Below are 25,261 nucleotides of genomic sequence, written 5' to 3'. Positions count from 1 at the left end.
AGATTATTTTCTTAAAAAATTAAAATAAGTCACCGTTTAGTTAAGTTTTAGTTTTAGTTTTGTTTTCAATCATTGTCCTATTTCTTTCTCCAATCATTATCTTATTTTTTCAATAATTACTTTCTCATATCTCTCTATCTCTCTCCAATCATTACCCATATCTTCAATCATTACTCTATTTCTCTCTCCATTCACTACCAAAACTAAACTAAATTAAACTCCCAACAAAACGCAATCAAAAGTGTTTGTTATAGCTATTTATAAGTTCTAAAAAAAGTTTAATCTGTTTGCTTGAATAAATTGTCAAGAGTAGTTTTTTATTTTATGAAATGTCTAGATTCAATTTTGGATTCTTTTGTCTATTTATATTCTAACAACTTAAAATAAGCAAAAAAATCTTAAAATTTGGAGCTTAAAATAATCTACCTTTTTTTTTGGTCAAATAAGCTAGAAAAGTCAAATAAGTGATTATTCATAATTGATAACAAACATCCTTCGTTAGCTTTTCTAATCAAATAAGCTAAATAAATTAGATTATAAGTGCTAGCATACGGGACGAACGTTTGGCTTTGATTGGTATTTTGTCATGCTTTATTTTGGGCATCAAACACCATTAAGTTTGCTGATGTCATTATTTCCTGTTAACAATGCACTTAGCTGAGGGGGGAATCTAAACTATGATGTCAAAAGGCAGGTTACTTTATTTTCAGAAACTACAAAGGTGGTTCTTGTATTTACCAGAAACCTCAGGGGAAATTAGTGAAATTTATCCTTCTTTTTTCTCCTCCACTCACGTAGACCTTTTTTTTTTTCTCTAAAATTCTACTCCCGTAGACTTGGAGTGGACTGCTTCAGCTTGAGAAGAAGAGAAGTGCTAGAGACAAAAAATATAGGCAAAGAATTAACCTTTAAAGTGTACATAAACGGCTCAGATTCAGTGTGCAGTACATCTGAGCCGTTCATGTACTCTTAAGGGTCAATTCTTTGTCCGTTTTCTTTGTACTTAGCATTTCTCTGAGAAAAAACTTGGAATGCCAATTTCTTCTCACTCTCTCTCTCTTTTTCCCCCCTACTTTCATATAAGTCTGCCCGTACACAACAATTGGGGGGATGGAAGGAAAACTCTGCACGTTTCTTTCCATCCGACGCGGTGAACGGAACTTACTTCCATAGTTCCATCCTTATGCAGCAGACACAGTGAACGGAACTTACTTCCATCGTTCCATCCTTATGCAGCAGACGCGGTGAACGGAACTTACTTCCATCGTTCCATCCTTGCGGGGCAGACGCGGTGAACAAAACTTACTTCCATCCGGAACTTACTTCCATCCTTACGCGGCAGATGCGGTGAACGAAACTTACTTCCATGCTTCCATCCGGAACTTACTTCCATCGTTCCATTGTTATGTGAGTACCACTTCTCTCTCTCTCTCTGTGTGAGAATTCTAGAACAAATTACTCCCTCTTGTAACTTCTCTAGCAATCAAGCTAACAGTTTGATTCAAGCTGCGTTCTTTTAAACTTATACAGCTAGCATCCACGAAAGGAAAGAAAGAAAGAAAGAATTGTATACATTTACATACAGTCAAGGGTGGATCCAGAAATTCATGGCACTAGGGTCAAATTTTACACTCCTCCGTCCCACTTTGTTGTGCATATTTCATTTTTGGCATCTCATAAAATATTATCTATATCTCACAATCTATATTAATATTTTTTTATAATTTAAAATTTTTTGTTTAAAAGAATTAATTGAAATTTATCAAATAAGATCCATATTGATTATATAAAATATTATACATTAAAAGACATGGACAATTTTTTAAGATGTCCAAAAAAAAGAACTGGCACAACAAAGTGAGACGAAGAGAGTAATAATTTGATGCTGTTTCTTCTTCTTCTTTTTTTGTTGAAGTTATGGAGTGTTGTTTTGCGTTCATAAAAAAATCAAAGATGCAAAGAGGGAACAGGGTGGGGGTGGGGTAGGTTTGTACTTAAAAGTGAACAAGAGACAGAGCCTGTTTCAGAATATCTTTTTAAAAAATAAGTACTTATTTGACATTTTCAAACTCAAAAATAATGTAAATAAAAAATAATTTTTTAATTTTTTTTGCACCGTATTAAAGATCTCAATGAGATCTTTCAAACAAGATCCATCATGCATATTTTTAGATTTCAACAAGCTCATCATTTTTTAGCTTGAAATTACCTTCTTAAAAAATAAGTACTTATTTTGCATTCCGGAACGGAGCCTCATTCGTCAAATTATTCAGAAGCTTTTTGAGGGAGAGAGAGAGATTGGGTGATGTGGGGATTTGGTGAGGGCAATGATTGGATTATTATTGCAGTACTTGGGACAAATTTACTAAAATGTCCCAAATATGTATAGCCATCGTAAGGTAGTTTGGTAGGCAGTGGGGTCACATGACCCCCTTGCCATCACGTCCGCCTGCCCTGTCACTGTAGGTTGGGAAGCATATACTGCTAAAAGTAGAGCTGGGCAACAGACACGATAACACGACACGAACAGAACATGAAGTTAGCGGGTTAGGGTTGAACATTTCTGACACGAAACACGAAAATGACATGACTCGAGAACACGAATTCTAAATGGGTTGGGTTCGGGTTGAACACGCGAGACACGAAATTGATACGACCAACACGGTTACGAATCTGTGTCACCCATTTTCACGAACATATATACATAATATATGGTATATCTGCAATTCTATATAGAGTTAGGCAACAGACACGATAACACGACACGAACCGGACATGAAGTTAACGGGTTAGGGTTGAGCATTTTTGACACGAAACACGAAAATGACACGACTCGAGAAACACGAATTCTAAATGGATTGAGTTAGGATTGGATGATTTGTGACACGAACTCGACCTGACCCGACATGTTACCCAGGTCTAGCTAAAAGTATTCTTCGTGTTCCTGGAGAAAGCTGGCTAGCCATGCCGACACATACTTCGTTCCTGGAGATCCGCCGCAAGTTTTGATCAGATTTTCTTCAAACAAATTTTTTGTTCTCTTTACAATTTAAAAAGAATTTTTTGAAAAATTCTTCTTAGATTCTTTTTATTTTTAACATTTTTCTTTCTATTTCCCTTCACTTATTATCCCTATTATTTGTCAAAAAAAATTTCAAACACCAATCCAAATATAACATGAATTTAAAAAAGTATTACATTTGGCTTTGCAGGGGCTGCTGCTGTTACCACAGGTCACAAATTCATCACTAAGGCTATGTTTGAAACTTAAGGAAATGAAAGAAAAACAAAGAAAAACTAAAAAAATTTCTCTTTAATTGTTTGGTTGTTTAGTTGGGAGAGAAAGAGAGAAAAAAATCATAATTTCCAATTTTGTAAATAGTAAATTTTCCTTTCCCTTTTCCTCTCATTTTATTTTTTTTTTCTTTTTTTTTTCTTTTTCATATGTTCTAAAAGGAGCCTTAATGTCTTGTTCTCTTTACTTTTTGAAAAGACCCTAGATTTCCCTTACTTTTAACATTTCTCTTTCTATCTCTCTCTACTTATTAACTTTTTCAAAAAACTTTTCAAAACACAAATCAAACGCACCATTAAATCAAACACATATCATATGGTCCATTTGGATAGTTATATTTTGATATTATTATTTTTTTTGTTAAACGGAAATAATTTTGACATTACTATTATTCAACGAGAGAATAGCTCGAATTTTGTTTTGATAGCCTGAAACTTGGGATTTACGGAGGTCCATTCATATCATGTATCAACTATCATGCCACGTCGCCTAATCAGAACACCCCACCACTAATATTCACTTCTCACATGCACCCTTTCTCACCTAATAATTTCCCCCATTCTTTATTGTACGACATCTCAGATCACCGCCTCTCCCGTCTCTCCCCACATAACCCACCACCAATCACCACGGTACCGGCGTTCCCCTCCCCGCCCCCCCCCCCCCCCCCCCAGCACTCCCTTTTCCAAACCACTTCTACAAAGACCCAAATAACAAGTTCTGTTTGATCGTAAAGACCCTCCGTATATCTTTGGATGTGATTGATGAATCACCATTTCAGTTGAATGGAACTTGACAGACCATTCTTGAACTAATATTGTAGCCAACATAGACCCCCTTTGTTATTATCGGATAAAAGACCCTTCAATTCCGAAACTCCGTCCCTTTGATGTAGGTTTAGATCGAATTTTTTTCTCAAAGGACTCGGGGGTGAGATGTGGAGAGGGAAAGGGTGGGGAATACGTGGCGGTTGTTGGAGAGAGATGGGGTGAGGTGGTTGGGTGTCTGCCCCAAACCTCGACAAATCGAAGCACCAAACACCACTTAACTGTTTGTGTTATCTTACAGGAGATGATCTTTCGCCTTTTCTTTCTAATGTCTCTGTTTATTAAAAATTTCTCCCATAATTTTTTGATTGGTGGTGGGTATGGGAGGAGAGAGGAAAGGATTTGGCGGAGACGGTGACCTGATCGAGGTGTTGTACTGCAGAGGGAGGAATAAGAAACAAAAATGCTACTTGCACGACCGTTGTGTTGTTTGTGTCAGTAATTTTAACCGTCCAGATGTATTTGGATGGTTTAGATTTTAAACAAACTTTTCCAAGAAAAAGTCTAACTTTTATGGGAAAGAATTTGAGTAAATTGTGACCATTTATTACAGCAATTGAAGGCTAGAGATTAGTTGTGTATTGTGTTTTACACACGTGTGTATCACTTTTGAATAAGAAATGGGGGAAATTATTAGGTGAGGAAGGGTGCAGGTGAGAGGTGAATATTAGTGGTGGGGTGTTCTGATTAGGCGACGTGGCATGATATGAATGGGCCTTCGTAAATCCCAAGTTTCAGGCTGCTCCATTAGAAAGTTTATCTCGATATCAAAAGGTAGGTTACTGCATTTTCAGAAACTACAAGGGAACTTCTTGTATTTATCAGAAACCTCAGGGAAAATTATGGAAATTTACCCTTCTTTTTTCTCCTCCGCTCATGCTCGTAGGCTTTTTTTCTTTTCTTTCTAGAAAGTCCACTCCCGAATACTTTTTTTTTGGTTTTTTGGGTAAGGTAAAATTTTATTAGAAAAAAAAACACATTACACCCATAAGGGCATATCCCAAACCAACAAATTAAACAAATCAACACAAAAACAAGCGTTAACTACCACATCACAAAACAGCACAAACAATACACAACAGAAATTACAGACTGCCAAAAACTCTAAGTGGGATATTCCCCAAAGAACATAGAGCTGTGTTAGGACTTGACCGCTTAATTCTCCGCCAGGAACTCACACAAGCTCAAATGTCAGTTCGCACTTTGATTTCCAATTGCTGTACAGTAATCCCATAACCTTTGAAGATTCGGCAATTCCTTTCTCCCCAAACATAGTACAAAAGAGCTGCAAGAGCAACATTTGAAAACAAACTAGAAAACAGAGAACCACTGTCAACTTGAATCATCCAGTCCATAATTTGAGGCAAACTAGTAACAGGACACTGAGGCCTCAGATCCTTTTGCAAGGCTTTTCAAAGTTGAGAAGAGAAAGGACACTGAAAAAAAAGGTGTTTATGGTTTTCTACAGAAGCAGAACACAAGACACACTAATCATTCATAGACATACCCCATTTAAGGAGTCTATCCTTGGTAGCAAGCCTCCTAGATTTGCAAGCCACTGAAAAAACTTGGAGCCATGGACTTCTTCAGCTTGATAAAAAACTTGTAATGCCAATTTCTTTTCTTTCTTTGTTTCCCTACTTTCGTATATATATGTCTGCCCGTATGTGAGTGCCACTTCTCTCTCTCTCTCTCTTCTATACGTCCCAAGTCCTGCATTGTATATTGTACAAATTTGATAACAGCTTAGCGCGCAGTTAATCAAGAACAAATTACTCCTTACTAATCTTGTAACTTCACAGCTAAAAGAAGATCAAGAGGTGGAGGGAGGGAGCGATGCCGGCAAATACTTTGGTCCGCTGGATTATTAAGACTTTGGCCTCAGCATTCCATATTGAGAAGCGGCCGATAAAAGATTACTTTTGCCTATGCAGGGGGGCTGCTGTTATCACAGGTCATAAATTCATTACTGAGACAAATACATATTGTCCGTTTGGATAGCTACGGATCTCAAACTAAGGAATTTGAAATTATTATTCAATGAGAATATCTCAAATCTGGGTTTGATAGTTTACATAGGGATTTCGATATTGAGGTTCAGAGCTCTATTATGATGGATTTGTAATAGCTACTTAATAGGAGTTATATTAAGTAGCTATATATTTCAAATCCTTCATGCTAAAGGATCGTAGTTGTGCAATGATAGGGTAATAAATTATAGTATATTATAAGAGAAAAATTTATTCATGGAGCTCCATAAATAAGGTTTTACGGAGGTGAATTACGGCCGTCCAAAAGTGTTTTGGATAGTCCCGATTTTAAACAAACTCTTCCTTTAAAAAGTTTGTTTAAAATCTGGACCATTAATTGTCTAAATGGACGGGTGAGAATTTTGTTGTTAACTCATTAACGGAACTCCGTGAATAAGTTTCTCTCCTAGTATAATATGGAACAAAATATATTACTTGTATTATAATGCATGTGTTTTAAGTTTCCAAGAAGTTGTAGTACTCCATTATTAATTGCATGTGTCTGGTTTTTCTGCTAATTATTGTCTCTGTGAGCCATTTCTATATACCTTGTCTTCAAGCAGGGGTAGAGGCAATTAGGGGTGTGGCTAGGCCTGTCAATGGGCCGAATTCGACAAATTCGGATCCGATCTGAATCCGATAAGACTCAAATTCAATAGTAGTAATCCGGATCCGATCCGAAAACTTTTGTACTTCAAAAATTTTAGACATATTTTTCAAAAAAATACAATTTTTTTTCAAAAAAAAATTAGTTTCCAAAAAAAATTAACAAAAAATAAAAATACAATTTCTTAAATATTTTCTTTTCAAAATAAAAAATTTAACAAATTAAAAAAAATAAAGTTCTGATTCGGATTGATAACAGATTTGATCAAATCCGATCCGAATTTGAATTTGAATTACCAGATTGGAATTATCGGATCGGCGTTATCAGATTCGAATTGGATTTTTCGGATCGGATCCGGTCCATTGATAGGCCTAGATGTGGCCCGTGCCGCTGCCAATTTCAGAAAAAAAAAATTAAAAAAATTTACAAACGGTAGATAAAAAATATGTGAAGAAGTAGATAGAACCTCGTGCTCTGCTTCGGTGGTAAAGCATATTGAAATAAGTTTCGATGGCCAGCCGCGGGGGTTCAACTCCCCTAGGTGCAATTTGTTCATATTTTTTTCGGAAAATGATAATGCCAAAACTATTTTTATTGGTGCCAAATTTTAGTGCATAAAAAGGCTTGTACCATATACAGTATACAAGAATTTTATGCACTAGAGTTTTGACACCAACAAAAATAATTTTGACATTATCACTACCTTTTTTTTTCCTTTCTGTTCTTTAAAAGTCATCTTTCTCTAAATTTTTGCATAGATCCCACAAAATTTGTATTTTTCCCACTTGAAAAGCAACATGGCTCATTTGTTCTTTTCTTCTTCTGTTTTCTTTTTTTCCTCCTTTCTGTTCTTTAAAATTCATCTCTCTCTAAATTTTTGAAAATAACCCCACAAAATTCCCACTTGAAAAGCAACATGACTCATTTGGACATTAAATTTTTATGTGACCCATTCGAACACACATTTTTTTTTATAAATCAACGTGATTCGATTGGGTAGGTATTTATGCTTATGCAATCTTTTGCATAAATATTGTAAAAATTAGTATAATTTAGAGAATGATCTGTTTGAATCCAAAAAAATTAATATCGTAATACTCTTGTATTTGCATACCATAAGAGAGGTTAAGCAACCATTTATTTCTTTTTCAAAAAAAAAAAGGCCTACGACAAAACATAATTATATAACATTACACTAAATTTTTTTTTTTTTTTTTTGCATAACATGTAACTATATTTTCATTGAGCGGTATCACCCCAAGAACCAAATCCTAACTCCGCCCTTGTCTTCAAGAGAGTTTTCTTTCATCGACTATGATTATATATACCTTGTCTCTTTTGTTTCTCTGTTTTTTTGGTGAACACCTTGTCTCTTTTTTAGGTCTTGCGTATACCCAATGGTTTGTAGACGTTGCAGTGGTGAACATCTTGATTACATACTTCACAGACACCTGGGAGAAAGTCAACGTTCTCTCGTTTGCTGTTTTATTGGTAAATTTACTAGGGGGTTTGTCGTCTGTTTTGGAAGTTGCGATGACTTACATCTCCGACAACCATGTTAGTCCTCTCAAAGTCATTCTCTACTCAGTTGCTGCCTACATCATCGTAAGTTTAATTAATATAGCAGTATTACCATGACTACATATATACAGTACAAATTAATCACGTTTTTATTTCAGTGTAGCAGGCCGAACATAAAAGTTCGCTATGGAACGACCGAGCCCGCTCTGTGCCGAGCTTGAACCTCGAGCACGGCTCCCGTCCCCGTTCTTCGCCGACCATTTCATTTGTCACGGGCTCGTCAGCAGGTCAGCTCGTTCTCGGCCACCTTCCTCGGCGGGTCCCTTGTGACGTGTCCTTTCCCGTCGGTCACGTGCCCAATCGGCAAAGGCGTGTTCGGCCACCAGCAGAGCATGGCCGCAGCCGACCACGGCTAGCCGCTGATTTGCATGTCTTTCCACGTGTAAAAGCGGTTATAACGGAAGATGATCATGGGCGCACATGGGTGTGCCAGCTCAGCCCTAGAAACGGTTACCAGATCTATTTGGTGACGTCATGATGACACTGCCTGATCCGCGCAAGGCACGTGCTGGTGCTTGGAGAGCAAGTGAGGGGGCTCTATAAATACCTAGCAGTGGTAACCCTAAAGAGGTACATGCTACCCAATACTCACTCTCATAATCTTCTGCCTACTTGCTCTGCGCATTACTTATCCTCACGCCGGAGGGCCTTGGCAGGACAACCCCCGGCCTGGTCTTTAGTCGTGCGCTTACTGTGCAGGCTAGGAGAAGATCCAACCATCAAGCCACAAACGGAGGAGAAGATTGAGGATCACGGGCCACACAATTGGTGAACCCGACGTGAATCGCTTCTGATTCAGACGGCTCTCACTTCCTCCAAACCCCCTACTCCTCCGTAAAACAATAACCAAACCACTCACCATGGGCGGAGATCAGACGGATGTAGCCATCTCAGGGACCAAAGACGCTAGCGGAAATGTCATCCCCACAACACCCCATGAGAGGCACATGTCCATCTCCCTAGCACCAGGATCCGGTCTCTCACCAGTCGCGGACGACGTAACGACGGCCTACATCCGTTTGTTGCAGCGTCGCGACGACGAACGCGATAACGAGTTGGCCGCGCTAAGGGCGGAGGTGGCCCAAATGAAACAGCACATGCAACAAGACAACACCCCCGCCGCATCTAGATCTGGTGGAGGAGAGGGTAGAAGAAGGCGAACACCACCCCCACCACCACCGCAAAGACGTCAGGACGAGGGAGGCCAACGCGGATCCGTTAAAGACCGCCTAGGCTTCACCCCGGCTCCGGGCGACGCCAGAGAAATTATCCTCTACAAGCAACCCACCGCATCTGGAACACACCGTTCTAGAAGCCATCACGAGCGAACCAGGACGAGGGATACCGAGTCGTTTACAAGTACGTACTCAACTGGTCGTGCGGAGTTCTCTCGCACAACGGTCTCACACCATAGCCGAGATTCCGCACGGACCAGACCCCATGTCTCTGAACGTCTAGGGAACATTCCGCCAGAGAATCTAGATGAAAAACACCATGCACGGCGAAACGGAAAAGCCGTACACACCGAGGGTGCGAATGAAGACAACAGAACCCGCCGGAACAAGGACAAAACCATCGACGGCCCACGCCGAACAACGACGGACCTTCGAGACAAGCTTCGGCGAAGGGACGCCGAGAAGGCGTCAGAAAATGAAAACCAGGAAAGGATTTCAAAAAGAACAAAGACGGACGAGCAAGGCAAACCGCCGCGCCCAGGATTTGAAAGACAACTAAAGGATCTCAGCGTCTCTCCCTTCACCTCCCACGTCATCAACACGGCACCGGAATCAACTTTCCATCTACCCAAATTCACTAAGTTCGACCCAGCAACCTGCGAGGCCTACACTCACCTAATCCACTTTCGGCAGACCATTGAGCTCTGCACACTAAAGGATGAAGTAAAATGTAAGGCGTTCCCGTCCAGCCTCGGCTCCCTAGGACTCCAGTGGTTCAACAAGTTGCCTGCTGGATCCATACGGAACCTGGCCGACCTTGAACGTGCCTTCAACACACGCTTCATCACAAGCAACAAAACGGCTAAAGAGCCTGAGTCCTTATCTCAGATGAGGAAACTCCCTTCCGAAACACTCAGACAATACGCCGAGCGTTATTGGCAGCTATTCAATGAAATTCCAGGAATCGATGAATATTGGGCTGCGCGCACTTTCAAAAACGGTCTGGAAACCGGCAGCAAGATCCTAGACGAACTCGCCATCCGCCCACCACACGGCATGGGAGAATTAATGCGCGTCGTAGAGAGATTCTATGCTCTCGAAGAGTTTTATGCGGACCATGCGGCCCAAGGAATCCCGAGCACAACCACACCATTTTTCTCGGCCGCACCTCAGCCGCCGCCTGCAATCACCCAGCACTCGCAGCCCAAGAAGCAGGTACACAACATCAAGGAAGGGAAAAAGCGCCAGCCAAAGGAGCACGACTACGTGGCCGAAACCACCCACTTCAAGGAACCAATTTGGTCTTTTCTGAAAGAGATAATGAGGCAACCATGGTTTGAATGGCCGACGAGCAAGCTCGACACGGACAACGGCCAAGCTGATCAGAACCCAAGAAAGAAGTGCTCGTATCACAACGAGCTCGGCCATTACACAACGGCATGTGCCCCCTACAAGGCTTTGTTGGAACGTTTGGTGACTCAAGGCCATCTCGATCAATACATTGACCGATCAAAAACGCCCACCCGGCAGACAAATCCCAACCCCAATGAACAGCGCCCACTGATACACGTCATCCTCGGCCTAGTGTCAAAGGAATTTGAATCAACTCTACAGGCCGACCTTAGTCGCGCATCAACTTCGAGACAGGTACTCGCAGTAGGACCTGGATCCAAACGTCCACGAACAAAAGAGTTGCCCAAATGGACGATTACTTTTACCGAGCGCGATCTTGAACGTGTGCAAACACCACACTCCGACGCCCTCGTCGTAACCGTCCAAATTGGAGTACATGATGTCAAACGCATTCTTATTGATCAAGGAAGTTCAGCAGAGGTTATGTACTACGACCTTTTCAAAAAGTTAGATCTACCTGAGTCAGCCCTACAACCTACCGACGTACCCCTCATCGGCTTCAACGGTGCACCTGTCTGGCCGCTTGGCCGAATCTTCCTCCCAGTCGTCGTTGGCTCAAAAACTCTGACCGTCGAATTCATTGTCGTCAACGCACCAAGCCCATACAACGCCATCCTTGGCCGAACTTGGCTCCATGGAATGCAAGCCATTGCTTCTACCTACCACCAGGTCGTCCGCTTCGTCGGCGCCACAGGAAGACAGGAAGATTTGCGAGGTGACCAAGTGGCCTCCAAAAAATGCTATGTCTCTGCCGTCCACAACTCCGCCAAAGCCAAACAAGTACAATGCGTTGAAGTCCCTGACATGGCAGTAATCGACGACGTCGGCCAGAAAGCCGAAGACAAAGCAGAGGAAGACCTCGTCCAAATGCCAGTCAATGAGGATAGCTCCCGATTCTTCCTCATCAGCTCTTTCATCAGCGAGGCTGACCGCGAAGAAATGTTTCAATACCTCAAGAAAAATATCGAAGTCTTTGCTTGGACCCCCAACGAAATGCCGGGGGTCGACCCAAAATTCATCAGTCACTCCCTCAACATCAAGAAGGACGCTAAACCTGTCATTCAGAAGGCACGGCGTTCTGCAGCCGAACACGCCGACGCCGTCGTCGAAGAAGTCAAGCGTCTGCTGGAGGCCAATGCAATCCAAGAAGTACAATACCCGACATGGCTATCCAACACTGTGGTTGTTAAAAAGAAAAACGGCAAATGGTGAGTTTGCGTGGATTATACCAATCTCAACGACGCTTGTCCAAAGGATTGGTTCCCACTGCCAAAGATTGATCAACTTGTGGACGCAACAGCAGGCCATGCTCGGCTAAGCTTTCTGGACGCCTACCGTGGCTACCACCAAATTGCCATGGACCCCGACGACATGGAGAAAATTGTTTTCATCACGCCATATGGCATCTTTTGCTACCGCGTCATGCCCTTTGGACTCAAGAATTCAGGGGCAACGTTCAACAGAGCAATATTCAAGATGTTGGAAGAACAAATCGGCCACACTGTAGAGGCTTACATTGATGCCCTGGTCATCAAAAGCAAGAAGGAATCCAACCACCTGCGAGACTTGGCCGAAGTTTTTGACATCCTCAAACTACACAAGCTACGGCTGAATCCTGAAAAGTGCGCGTTCGGTGTAAGCGCTGGGAAATTTCTCGGACACCTGGTCACTCGAAGAGGTATCGAGGCCGACCCCAACCAAATCAAAGCTGTTCAAGATTTGTGCCCATCCAGGACGATCAAGGAAGTTCAAAGGCTCACTGGGATGGCAGCGGCTCTCAACCGATTCATCAGCAAATCCTCAGACAAATGCCACGCATTCTTCCACGCCTTGAAGGGCAAAAGTCGACGCAGCTTTGAATGGACCCCGGATTGTGACTCAGCCTTTGCCGAACTAAAAGACTACTTAAAATCGGCCCCGCTGTTGGTAAAACCTAAAGAGTTCGAAACTCTGTATCTCTATCTCGCCGTGTCCGCCCACGCAACCAGTTCTGCACTTGTACAGCGGGAAAGCCCCGATGACAAGCCCATCTATTTCACAAGCAAGACTCTCCTCCCAGCTCAAACTCGTTACCTACCGCTTGAAAAGTTAGCCTTTGCTCTTGTCTCAGCGGCTAGGAAACTCCTGCCATACTTTCAATCACACTCTATCGTCGTCTTAATAGAGCACCCCCTCAAAGCTCTCTTTCGAAAGGCAGATCTGTCTAACAGGGTCTCCAAGTGGGCAGTTGAGCTAGCAAACTTTGATATCCGTTTTGAACCACGAACGGCAATCAAAGGACAGGTTCTTGCAGATTTCATTGCTGAGCTTACTCCAGCAGACACTGAACTCCTCAACATACCCATCCCAACACAAACCGTCGCCGAGCATCAATTGTCACCAGCACCTTGGCACCTTTTCCAAGGCGATATATGGCGTCTGCATGTCGACGGAGTGTCAAACAGCAACGGAGCAGGGGCCAGGGTCGTCCTAGTCTCCCCCTGTGGAACACTACACGAAAGTGCTATCAGCATCGACTTCCCCGCCACCAACAACGAAGCCGAATATGAAGCGCTCCTAGCTGGCTTACGCTCCACCGTTGCCATGGAAATCTCCAACCTTGTCGTTTTCTGTGACTCCCAACTCATAGTTAACCAAGTATTTGGGGACTATGAGGCTCGGGATCCGCGGATGTCAAAATACCAGGCAACTGTAGCCGAACTAATCACCAACTTCCCCAATTTCAAAATTGAGCAGATCAACCGCGAACACAACGCGCATGCCGACGCACTCGCTGGCCTTGCCTCAGCTTCTAAAGCCTCAGGATTTTGAACTATCAACTTCGGCAGCATTGGCTGCCCATCTTTTGAGCCCACTCCAGAGGTACTCAATGTTGAACTCGGTCCCAGCTGGATGGATGAGATCGTTGCGTTCCTAAAGCATGACACCCTGCCCACAAACAAGAAGGAGGCTTACCGTGTGAGGAACAAGGCCGCTTACTACTGGCTTTCTGAAAGCGGCCACTTATACAGGAAATCCATCTCCGGACCGTATCTCTTCGTTGTCCACCCCACCCAAGTGCCCGAAATCCTGACAGAACTTCATTCATGCAGCTGCGGCTGCCACTCTGGCGGCCGCTCCCTTTGTCAACGTGCCATGAGCCAAGGCTACTTCTGGAAGAACATGAAGAAAGACTGCGAAGAAGTTGTCCGCAAATGCCGACCTTGCCAGCTGTTTTCACCCATTCCAAAGCAACCCGCCCAGAACCTCTCCCTTATTACCAGCCCTTGGCCCTTTGCACAATGGGGGCTCGACATTGTCGGAAAACTACCAACAGCTCCAGGAGGATTCAAGTTCTTGATCACCGCAACAGACTACTTCTCCAAGTGGGTAAAGGCCAAGCCTCTTGCGACAATCACAGAAGCTGACGTTTGCAGATTTGTCTGGCGAAACATTGTTACCAGATTTGGAGTTTCGTACGCCATCGTATCAGACAATGGAAGCCAATTTGTCAGTAAAGACCTGACCAGCCTCTGTGAGGAATTCGGGATACGCTTCTTCAACTCTACACCAGCATACCCCTAAGGGAATGGACAAGCCGAGGCTACAAACAAGACCGTCTGCGCCGGGATCAAACGACGATTGAACTCCAAGAGAGGAAAATGGGCTGAGGAACTACCCCGTGTTCTTTGGGCTTACCGTTCTACACCACGGCGCTCAACTGGCCAAACTCCCTTTTCAATGGCATTCGGCATGGAGGCAGTCATCCCACTGGAGTCCAAGTTCCCCACGCTGAGGACTGAGAATTTCGATCCAAAGACTAATGCAGAAGCCGTGGAACAAGAATTGATTTTGGCAAAAGAAAAACGCGACGACGCTCAGCTAAAGTTCGCCGAATACCAACAACAAGTAGCAAGAGGCTACAACTGAAGTGTTCGAACAAAGACCTTTAAACCAGATGACTTGGTATGGCGAAAGGTGGTGCAAGCTAGCAAGAAGCAGAAGTTCAAACCCAACTGGGAGGGTCCCTTTCGTATTGCCAAGATCGCTGGTGAAGGTGCCTATGTGCTGGAAGACATGAACGGGAAAGTTCTAACTAACCCATGGAATGCACAGAACCTCAAGAAGGCATACATGTAGCTGGAATTCCAACAGTGTGCCTCATGTTCGGCCACTTTTTATCCAATTTTTCTTTCGTTTCGGCCCAAGTCTTTTCATTTCAAACTGTACTTCAAGTTCGTGAAATCAAAGAAATTTTCTGGCATTCGTCATTTACATTTCCAAACTTCTTTACATTTTAATTTATATTTTTACCTCGGCTTCCTTGGCCAACCACAAACGTTGACCTCGGTCACACCCACAAACGGTTCCTATGCCTCTGCTTCGGCCACTATTGCCGCCCAAAAGAAGCAAACACGGACATCAGGTCCACCGAGCCCAAAAACACACAATATGGTTGGAATTTGGGCTCGGATTTGGCTTAGCAAGACACTATGGTCAGCTACAGCCCGGTTAAACTCACGCTTTAGTGAGCAAACCACCCACAAACATTAAAACACTACACTTAGACTACGGGCTGACAAATTTACCGAGCCCCAAACTTCGGTTGTGTGCCCTCCACAACTTTGGCGACCAATCTCAGTAACAACTATACTAGCACCTGGCCGAGACCAACACACGCTCGGCAAACTCTCTTTATTTTATTACTCTACTTTGGTTCAAGCTCGGCAATACCTACAGCTAGTAACTTAAACAATTGGACAAGAATTCGTACCATAAGGCCGAACCCAAACCAAAGTGGGGGCTACAGGATAACTACTACTCCATTAGCCAAAGCTCGGCAAACTTTCACATCAACACACATCTAATGTGGCCCAGGCTCGGCTCAATTATCATTATGCATTGATTCAAGCTCGGCCAACACCAAATGGTGAAGCAATATCTACTTTGCTACATGTCAACATAACTCAGCCGACCCAAAAACATAGAAGGGGCTACGGATAACCATGATCTCAAACAAATTTCAAATCAATCAAGTACGGCAAATTCATGAAAGCATTGCAAAAAGAAGTCAATTCATTCAAAAGATCAAGTATTCAAGCTCGGCGAAATGTTCCAGCCTTCATTACACCTGGCACGGCAAAATCCAAACTCGGATCCGTCCAGTCCAACAGAAGTCCAAATTGAAAAACAAAAATTAAATATTTCAGCCTCGGCACGAGCAGCATCTACTTTGGGGAGCCTCTTGGGTATTCACTCTAGTCCCAGCTGCGTCTACATCAACAGCAGCACCACCTTCGGCAAGAACATCTTTGTCAATGTTCACAGGCTCCAGCTCGGCTTGAGCAGCAACTTTCTTGCCACCACCACCACCAGCCTGCTCCAAACCTGCCGAGTCTACTGCAACGACGTCAGCATCGGTCAAGTCCTCAATATCATCCTCGCTCTCGGGAAAATCCTCTGGCGGGAGAGGTGCACACTCCTCTTCTGTATATGGGAGAACGAGCTCGGGAGCTACAGGGGCAGGAATTGACTTCATCAAATTCGTATCAGCCTCCAGTTGCATAACTCCACAAGCGGCCTTCACCCCGTCCTTATACCCCGTTCGGTGAGCGATGGGCATTCTCATCCTTATGGCATCGTTCACCATGGACCGAGCCTCACGCATATACTCGGCACCAGCTCGATCAAAACCGGCCTGATAAGCTGCCCCATCGACTTCCTTCATCTTTCTTTTCTCCCTCCTCAAGACTTTGGCCACTTCGCCCTCGGCTTTCTTCATTTTTTCCTCCATCTCATCTCTCTCCTTCTCAAGCTCGGCCACCTGCGCTTTCACCGTCTTCAAACTCCCCTTGTAACTTCTCACTTTCTCTCGCTCGACTCTCAAGTCATCATGAAAGCGGGCGCGCTCGGCAAGAACAAGCTCGGCATTTTTGGATGAGCGAAGCAAAGCTTGTCTGGCCTATTCAAAAGTAAGAACATGAGAGTACTTGACAGCAAAAATGATGAAAAATAAAAAAGGGCTGGGTTCGGATCAAACCTGAACAAGGTAAGCACTTGCATGAACTATGCTCGGCTGAAGACCTTCGGGAATTTTCTCCATATCCCTCGGCAAAGCTAAACCTTGAAGCATTGTAGTGGCAAGCCCCGGCTCAACCTTAACAGAATCTCCAATGGTGACGACCCTACCCTCGGCCAAGGCGTAGGAAGGAGCGAACTCCTGAACGGCGACGGCGTCAGCCGAACCTAAAGACACCTGAGCTGCGTTTGAGCCACCAGCAGCCGATGACTCGGTCTTCTCTTGCACGCCCGGATGGGGAGCTGATGGCCTTGTCGGGAAGAAGTCATGGGTAAGCTTCTGCCTCTTTTTAGCAGGCTCGACGACACCAGTCTCTTGACGTACGGCTTTGCCGTCCCTAATGTTCACACGAACAACATTACGTCGACCCATCTCGTTGGGATGTTCTGGCACGAGTGTTTGAAGAGGGATATTAATACCGGGGTGCTCGGCTTGCTGGTTCACTCCGAACCAAAACTCAGTCGGCTTTCTGAAAGTCGGCAACTTTACTCTCGGCTGCTTGCTTCTTGTGGGAATGGCCTTCTTTCCTCGGCTTGAACCCTCTTTACTCGCCTCAGATTCCTTCCCCCTCCTCCTAAGCTTCCCCCTGTAAGAAGGTTCGTAGCCAAGCAACGTCGGTGCGTCCCTACAACTTGGGACAAGAGAATATCAACGTGCACTTCGGAGGACAGGGACTGTTGAGTCTTTGTGATTGCTCGGTGATCTGTAAGAGGAAACAACAATCAACGGTCAATAAAAATAATAAAATATTTTTGCAAAATGTCCATGCTCGGCTACGACAAAAGCGATAGAGCTACCTCTGAAATCTTTGACCTTCGGAACGCTGAATCTACGGTTAGATTGGTTGCCGAACTCAAAGTTACCACTCACTTCAACGTAAAAGTTGGCCCACTTGTCAGTGTCGGGCAAGCCATCAACTAATGGCTGTTTTTTGCTGCGTGTCGATAAATATCGACGCTCGGTCTGGCCGTGCCTAGACATAATATAGGTGTGGAAGAGGTCGGCGACGGTAAATTCAAGGTTATGAAGCTCCTTCAACTTAATTACCGACATTACTATTCGGTAACTGTTGATGGCAAAAAAGTGTGGGACGATGCTGAACCGAGCAAGAAGTTCCCTCAAGAAGGGATGAAGAGGGAACCTCAAACCAGCCTCACATATCACCATCAATGGGATAGTGATATGCTCGGGATGGTCCCCCCTCGTGTCCTTGATTCTGTTGCTCGCCACTTGGTTAAGTATTACGTCGTTGGGGATGTTGTATTCTCGGCAAAAATCTTGGTACTCCCTAGCATTTCTGGTGAAGAAATGGGCATGGGGGCAAACTTGGCCCCTCTCATAAAGGTCGTCTACCCCTCTACCCTCGGATTGGGATTCACTATGCCCTGAAAAAATAGGGGTTGGGGCGCCGGCCTATGGGATGAATCTAGACTCGGCCTCTGGTCCCAGTTGAGGCTCGGCATCAGAATGGGTCGATGGTGTGAACGATATCTCGGGATCGGTTACAAACTCGTCGGCACCGTATTCAAAAACACGTTCGGCATTCGAGTCACAAGAGTCGGAAGACATATTTGAGGCAATGGACGATATTTGGTGTCGGCGTCTGTGTTTTTCCAACCACTCACGGAAAAATGAATCTCCAGAATCTACCCCTGAGCTTTCAGAGTCGGAAGAGATGACAATGGTTGGGTGAGCCAGACCTAACAAAAACAAGAAGAAAACAATGAGAAACCTCATCATCGGCAAAGAAGGCAAGGGATCTCTATGCTCGCCCACCCTATTGGCCCACCCTATTGTCTCTTCAAGATTCGAGCTCGGGAAATACTAAGACGAAATGGGGCTTGGCCTGCCCGCGCCCGAGGCTGAGCTCGGCAAATCCCAACAAAGGCCAATCACGAGCGTTGTTACAGACTCGTGCTCGGAAGAACAGATTGAAAATGAAGATGAACGACTGTTCATCTTCAGGCCTCGTACTGTTCACTCAGGACAGAAAACTCCCAAAACCCAAGAAAATAGAAAGGAAAGCATGGAAAAATTGCACAAACTATGAGAGGGATGAAAATCGAACGCATACCTAGAAATTTCAGCAAGATTTGATGAAGAAACCACTGAGAATCGAGACTGGGAGATGAACGAGCGTGGAACGAAGCTCTGGCAATGGAGGTTTAGAGAGAGAAAGCAACGGTGGCTTCTCTCTCTAACCCCAGCTCTTTATATAGACGTAGGGTTTGGGATTCGAGTTTCCCGCCCAAGTCACTGTACCGCCGAACCTGCAACCAATAAGCATCTGACGCGTGGCTTGATGAGACGGGTTGGCAGAGCTCCACGCGTGCCCACCATCTCCCTGTCAGCCGTACCCAACAAGAAATCGACACCTGGCGTATCCCCATTGGTCCACGTCCATGGCCGTTTTGTTGTAAAGGGTTTAGGCTCGGCTTTGCCTGTCCAGCAGCCGTGATCCATGCTCGGCCAAAGTCCAACATCAATCCCAACCGTGCACTCGGTGACGACTGAGATTGAGGGGCTATTGTAGCAGGCCGAACATAAAAGTTTGCTATGGAACGACCGAGCCCGCTCCGTGCCGAGCTTGAACCTCGAGCACGGCTCCCGTCCCCGTTCTTCGCCGACCATTTCATTTGTCACGGGCTCGTCAGCAGGTCAGCTCGTTCTCGGCCACCTTCCTCGGCGGGTCCCTTGTGACGTGTCCTCTCCCGTCGGTCACGTGTCGTCGGTCATGTGCCCGATCGGCAAAGGCGTGTTCGGCCACCCGCAGAGCATGGCCGCAGCCGACCACGGCTAGCCGCTGATTTGCATGTCTTTCCACGTGTAAAAGCGGTTATAACGGCAGATGATCATGGGCGCACATGGGTGCCAGCTCAGCCCTAGAAACGGTTACCAGATCTATTTGGTGACGTCATGATGACACTGTCTGATCCGCGCAAGGCACGTGCTGGTGCTTAGAGAGCAAGTGAGGGGGCTCTATAAATACCTAGCAGTGGTAACCCTAAAGAGGTACATGCTACCACATACTCACTCTCATAATCTTCTGCCTACTTGCTCTGCGCATTACTTATCCTCACGCCGGAGGGCCTTGCCGGGACAACCCCCGGCCTGGTCTTTAGTCGTGCGCTTACTGTGCAGGCTAGGAGAAGATCCAACCATCAAGCCACCAACGGAGGAGAAGATTGAGGATCACGGGCCACACATTCAGTATGAGATTGAGAGATGCTAGGTATATGCACTGCACAATTCAACTACACCGTCCATTACATTTATTTAGGGATCACCACGGGTCCCACAAAAATCCAAAAGGATGTTCATGAATTTTAAACTATTATTTTATAGAGTCCTATAAAAAATCAGTTCCAACAGATATCGGCATGTGTTATTTCTAGATTTATATAGGCAAACTACGCAGTCGAGCAGTTTCACTCATACGAATCCAGAAATTAATAATACTTAATTACCGTTATCCGTTAGAGTTGAATTTTTACAGCGATCCATAAAATAATACTAGTTTGAAATTTATAGGTTTTTTTTTTTTTTGGTATTTTGTGGGACCTAGAGTGGACCATACATTAAATGTAATGTAAGTATGTAGTGTACCAAGCATTTCTATATGAGATTAATCCACAAATGAAGTTCGTAGTGCGCGAGTATATTGTCTACAACAGAGCCATTATGTCGTCATCACCATTATTGCAGGGAATGGTGATGCTATTGATTTCGGCAATCCAACCGATTCCCGGTGACGAGGGCGGGGTGTACTTCGCAGCTACAGTGCTTCTGATATCCGTGGGAAAAGCAGGAGGGTTGCCTATCTTGGAAGGATTTCTAGTTGGTCAATTAACGGCCCATGAACCTAGGCAGCTGGACATAGATGAAGGCAGAGTAAACGCAAGAAAGACTGTGTGGTGGACCACTGCATGGTTATTGTGTAAACTTAGCACCCCCTGGATGTTCAGCTATGGTAGTTGGCCTTCAACGTTCGTGGTGTCAACATCAGTTATGGCCATTGGTTATTTTCTGTTCTGGTGTTGCATTCCTTTCTACCACCACAGGTCTCTCTCTCTCTCTCTCTCTCTCTCTCTCTCTGCACGCTTCGCATCAACGTTATTCGGGTAGGAAAAATGCTATTAATTCTTCAATAATATTTATACAGAAAGTATAGCCGGTATGATGTGCCAATGAATGTTTTTATTTAAGTATGAGATATTTTGATGGGTATTTGACGCAGCATATTCTTCATTAGTACTAAATGATAGGTCGACGACTCAGCCATATCATTTGTAATGAGTTTTATGCATCGTTTTCTTTGATTGTGGAAGTCTTTGTCTTGATAATCGATTGTGGAAAACTAGAAAATGACGCATTGACAGGATTTTAAATATAAGCAATGGCAAAGCCAATGTAGGCCCACTGCATTTTTTTTGTTATAGTTTTAGTTTTTACTTCAATCAAAACAGCTATTACTTTTTATAATTTCAACCAACTCTTTCAAATACGCATGTATAAAAGATATTCTATTCAATAACTCAAAAATAGAGTGCACATTATAATATTATCTACTTTATTCAAGAATCATAATAGGTTGGTGAACAAAACTCAGGTTGAAAATCTGAAAACTCCCGTTAATTTCTTTCTCGTAATGTAACACGCAAGCCACCGTTGAATTGCCAAAAAGCATCAAATCGTGGGTCAGTGGGATGTTTGAGATTCTCTGTCACTGAAAATTTTATTTCATAGTGCCCCACGCATATTTCTGGCTACGCCTCTGAATTTAAGTAGGTTGGCATCAGTGTTCAAAAGTTTCCTTGGCATGCAGATCATTGGATGAAGCTTCTACTACTCCAGAAATCTCCCGTGGAGCTAGCCCTGAAGAGAATACAAACAATGGTCCTACTCCAGCAGTTTCTCCAAAAATTCCCTGTGGAGCAAGCCCCGAAGAGAATACAAACACTGGTCCGACTCCAGCGGTTTCTCCAAAAATCCCCCATGGAGCTAGCCCCGAAGAGATTACAAACAATGATCCAACTCCGGCGGTTTCTCCAGAAATCCCCTGTGGAGCTAGCTCCGAAGAGAATACAAACAATGGTCCGAATCGGGCGGTTTCTCCAGAAATCCCCTGCGGAGCTAGCTCCGAAGAGAATACAAACAATGGTCCGAATCGGGCGGTTTCTCCAGAAATCTCCCGTGGAGCTAGCCTTGAAGAGAATACAAACAATGGTCCGACTCCAGTAGTTTCTGCAGGAAGAAGACGAATGGAGAAATGGAAGCCTCTTTCTATAATGATTCCCATGTGGACTAGTTTTCTGATATTTGGTCTAGTACTATCAACAGGGTACAGTTTCTATATCGAGCAAGGAAGCACCTTGGAACCTACGGTCTCTATTTATATAATTAATATGATTTGGAAGATGACCAAGTATGCAAGCTCTTTCTTTTCCACACTCTTGTTAAGAACACGAAAAACAAAAGGCATTACAGTTGGAATCTGGACAGCAATGTTGGTCTCCGTAATCTGTTGTTATGTTGCGTGGCGTGTCGAGATTCGCAGGTTGCATGCCATCGTGGAGGGCGGAATATGCGTCAACCAAGATGATCACGTACCCTTGAGTATTATGCGTCTGGTACCGCAGTTCTGTCTGCTGGGACTTGCGGAAGGGATTGGCAGAAAAGGCCTGGATCTTTTCTTCGAGGTTCAGGTCTCTGATGTGCCAATGAAGATATATGGATCAGCACTAAATGAAGCTGCGATCGGGCTCGGAAGCTTCCTTAATGCTATACTTGTTTTCCGCTTCAAGATATGGTTCGGCGATACTTTAAACTGCAGTCGCCTGGACAAGTACTACCAAATGTTGATGATACTGAGTTTTGTGAACCTATGCTACTACAGCGGGTTTGTCTCAATTTATTACTCAAACAAGAACAAAACCAAAGACGATCTCCAAGTAGAAGCAGCAGGAGCAGGTGTTGTTTGAGGTTCGTCTTGTTGATTCCATTGTTAACTTCTTTTTCACTTTGTTCTTTTACAAGTTTTTGAAAAAATAATATTCTCTGCATGGTTTTTAATAAATTTTTCTATCTCTTTCCACTTAATATCAATTATTACATCAAAAAAATTTCTCAAAACCAAACTAAGTAGTTGAATTTGTCTTCGCCCATTTTTTTATATGGATTCTTTTGTACTTGGAAATTTCATTTGTATCTCCACATGGTAGAGAACATATTTTATGATGATCCATGGATATTAGGCTTTCTTCATCCATAGCTTTTTTCTTTTCCAGTCATCTCTCCCCCGTGTGTGTGTCGTGTCTGATGTGCTTTAGTGTTCCTCTGCAATCATCTTTGGTTTCCTTTTCGAAACAGAAAAAAAATTAAGTTCATTTTCACATATCATAAGAAATCTTTTTTTTTATTTTTTGCGTGTTTGCCAGAAGAGAAAGTACCATTGCTTGAATCCATGATGTAGCAATTGACACAAGGGAGTGACCTCTAGGGAACTCCAAAAAGAAAGAAGATTTTGTTAAGAATCCAAGTCAAAGAATGACATTTTACTAGCGTCTTTTTGAAAAAGTGGATACTAAATGCATTGAGAGTCATGCCGATAAAAAAAACATTTTATCATAATTGGTAGTAATTGATAATTATGGTTCCCACTTTAGTTTGGATTACCTCATTATTGTTGTTCTTCATTCTGATACTGTAGTGCAAGACTTTTGGTATAAAATGCTCGTTATCATTGTTCGATTATTGTTGTGATAAATTTTTATTCAGTGATTCATATATCTCTTGCCATTGACTTCATTGTTCATTATTTAGTTATTGATAAGATTCGTTGAGCCATCGACCTTCATTAGTTGAAACCACATCTTTGGAACCTTCGCTTATCATTTGTTTATATATATGTCACGTTGTACTCTTTTGTCTTTAGTATGCTTGACTACTCACTGAGCTTTCAACTAACGGATTTAATTCACATTTTTTTTCCAGGTTAATTTATGAAGCATTATAGTGAATTCTGTGGCATGGTCGGAACCTTCTGTTTGAACCTCTAGGACGTTTGCATTTTTATTTCTTTTCTCGTGTCAAACAGTTTCCGGACATTTGTTATTAGCCTTTTTGTTGATAAATTTGGAGTGTGGAGTATATGAGATATTGTGCTCATCTTGCTATGAAAAGAATATTGGTTTTTAAGTTTGCAAATTAATTTTCATATAATTTTGTATTCAGTTTCAAATGGGTTCGAATTGTTAAGTGATCCCCCTCCCCCGTATGATCAGTAGTCTAAGAATTCTAGGCAGTTTCGTGCTATGTGGGCGGGTTTGAGTTTTGGAATAACTGCTGCGTGCGGGAAGTGTTGAATTTCGATTGCTTGGGGGTTAATGTTATGGGTTCTTCGTTCAATCTCGGACTGGTTAACTTCGGTTTGCCTATATATGTGTGTTTAAGCATAATTTTCAGTTTTTGTGTTTCCATTTAATTGCTCATAATACACATAGTTAACGTGCTAATGTGATAGATTATTTTTTGCGTACATTAATTGGAAATAATTTCGGATGCTTGTGCATGTGATGGCAAGGCTGGTAACGAAGGATATAGTCAATGGATGAGAGCGTTTGAACGCCCGTTAGATTTTACTAAGTAGACATCGTGGATCGACTGGGCCATTAGAAAGGATCACAATGTACAATTTTGAAAAGAAAACTGTACTCGCAATTGAACTCTCTATGTTGGCATATGGCATAAATAAGTAGACAAAGTTAGATCTAGGCTCCGTTTGTTTGGGCGTAAAATATTTTCCGGTAAAATGTTTACCTACTATTAGGCTCCGTTTGTTTCGATGTAAAATGTTTTTTCAAAAAACAAACTTCAAACTTTTATTTTCCAATGTTTGGTTGACAAATCGAAAAAATAGTGTAGAGAGAGAGGGGCGGCTTAAACGGTGGAGAGATATGAGAATATTGAAATTGAACGTGGGTCAGAACCGACGATCGAGAAAACTAAGCAATGAAAATTGCAGTAGATGGCAATAGGTTCATTTAGGAAAATAACTCACGGAAGATTTAAGGGTAAGTCATTTTCATCCAATTAATGAAAAATGTTTTACATGTAAAATATTTTTATCATTTTTTACACAACCAAACACCGAAAAATAGATAAAATATTTTACCGAAAAATATTTTACTCCCAAACAAACGGAGCCTTAACCACTCTAAGCCTTCTATTCCAATCAACCCGTAGAGTAGACAAAAACAAACCAAACCAGTGCGGG

At 43.2% G+C, this 25,261-nt stretch overlaps 1 protein-coding gene across 1 annotated transcript; it reads left to right on the top strand.

Annotated features, from left to right (window-relative positions):
• The first annotated feature begins 1,024 nt into the window (after window positions 1-1,024).
• Window positions 1,025-24,196, top strand: LOC131333551 (uncharacterized). Its single transcript, XM_058368126.1, has 6 exons — window positions 1,025-1,407; window positions 5,925-6,076; window positions 8,141-8,364; window positions 20,692-21,047; window positions 21,812-22,968; window positions 23,980-24,196. Exons 2-5 carry the CDS (start codon window positions 5,959-5,961, stop codon window positions 22,965-22,967), a joined length of 1,854 nt encoding a protein of 617 aa, XP_058224109.1. The 5' UTR covers window positions 1,025-1,407; window positions 5,925-5,958; the 3' UTR covers window position 22,968; window positions 23,980-24,196.
• Window positions 24,197-25,261: the final 1,065 nt, after the last annotated feature.

Source organism: Rhododendron vialii, chromosome 7a (assembly GCF_030253575.1).
Source record: "Rhododendron vialii isolate Sample 1 chromosome 7a, ASM3025357v1".
NCBI lineage: Eukaryota > Viridiplantae > Streptophyta > Magnoliopsida > Ericales > Ericaceae > Rhododendron > Rhododendron vialii.
This window is presented reverse-complemented; position numbering and strand designations above follow the sequence as displayed.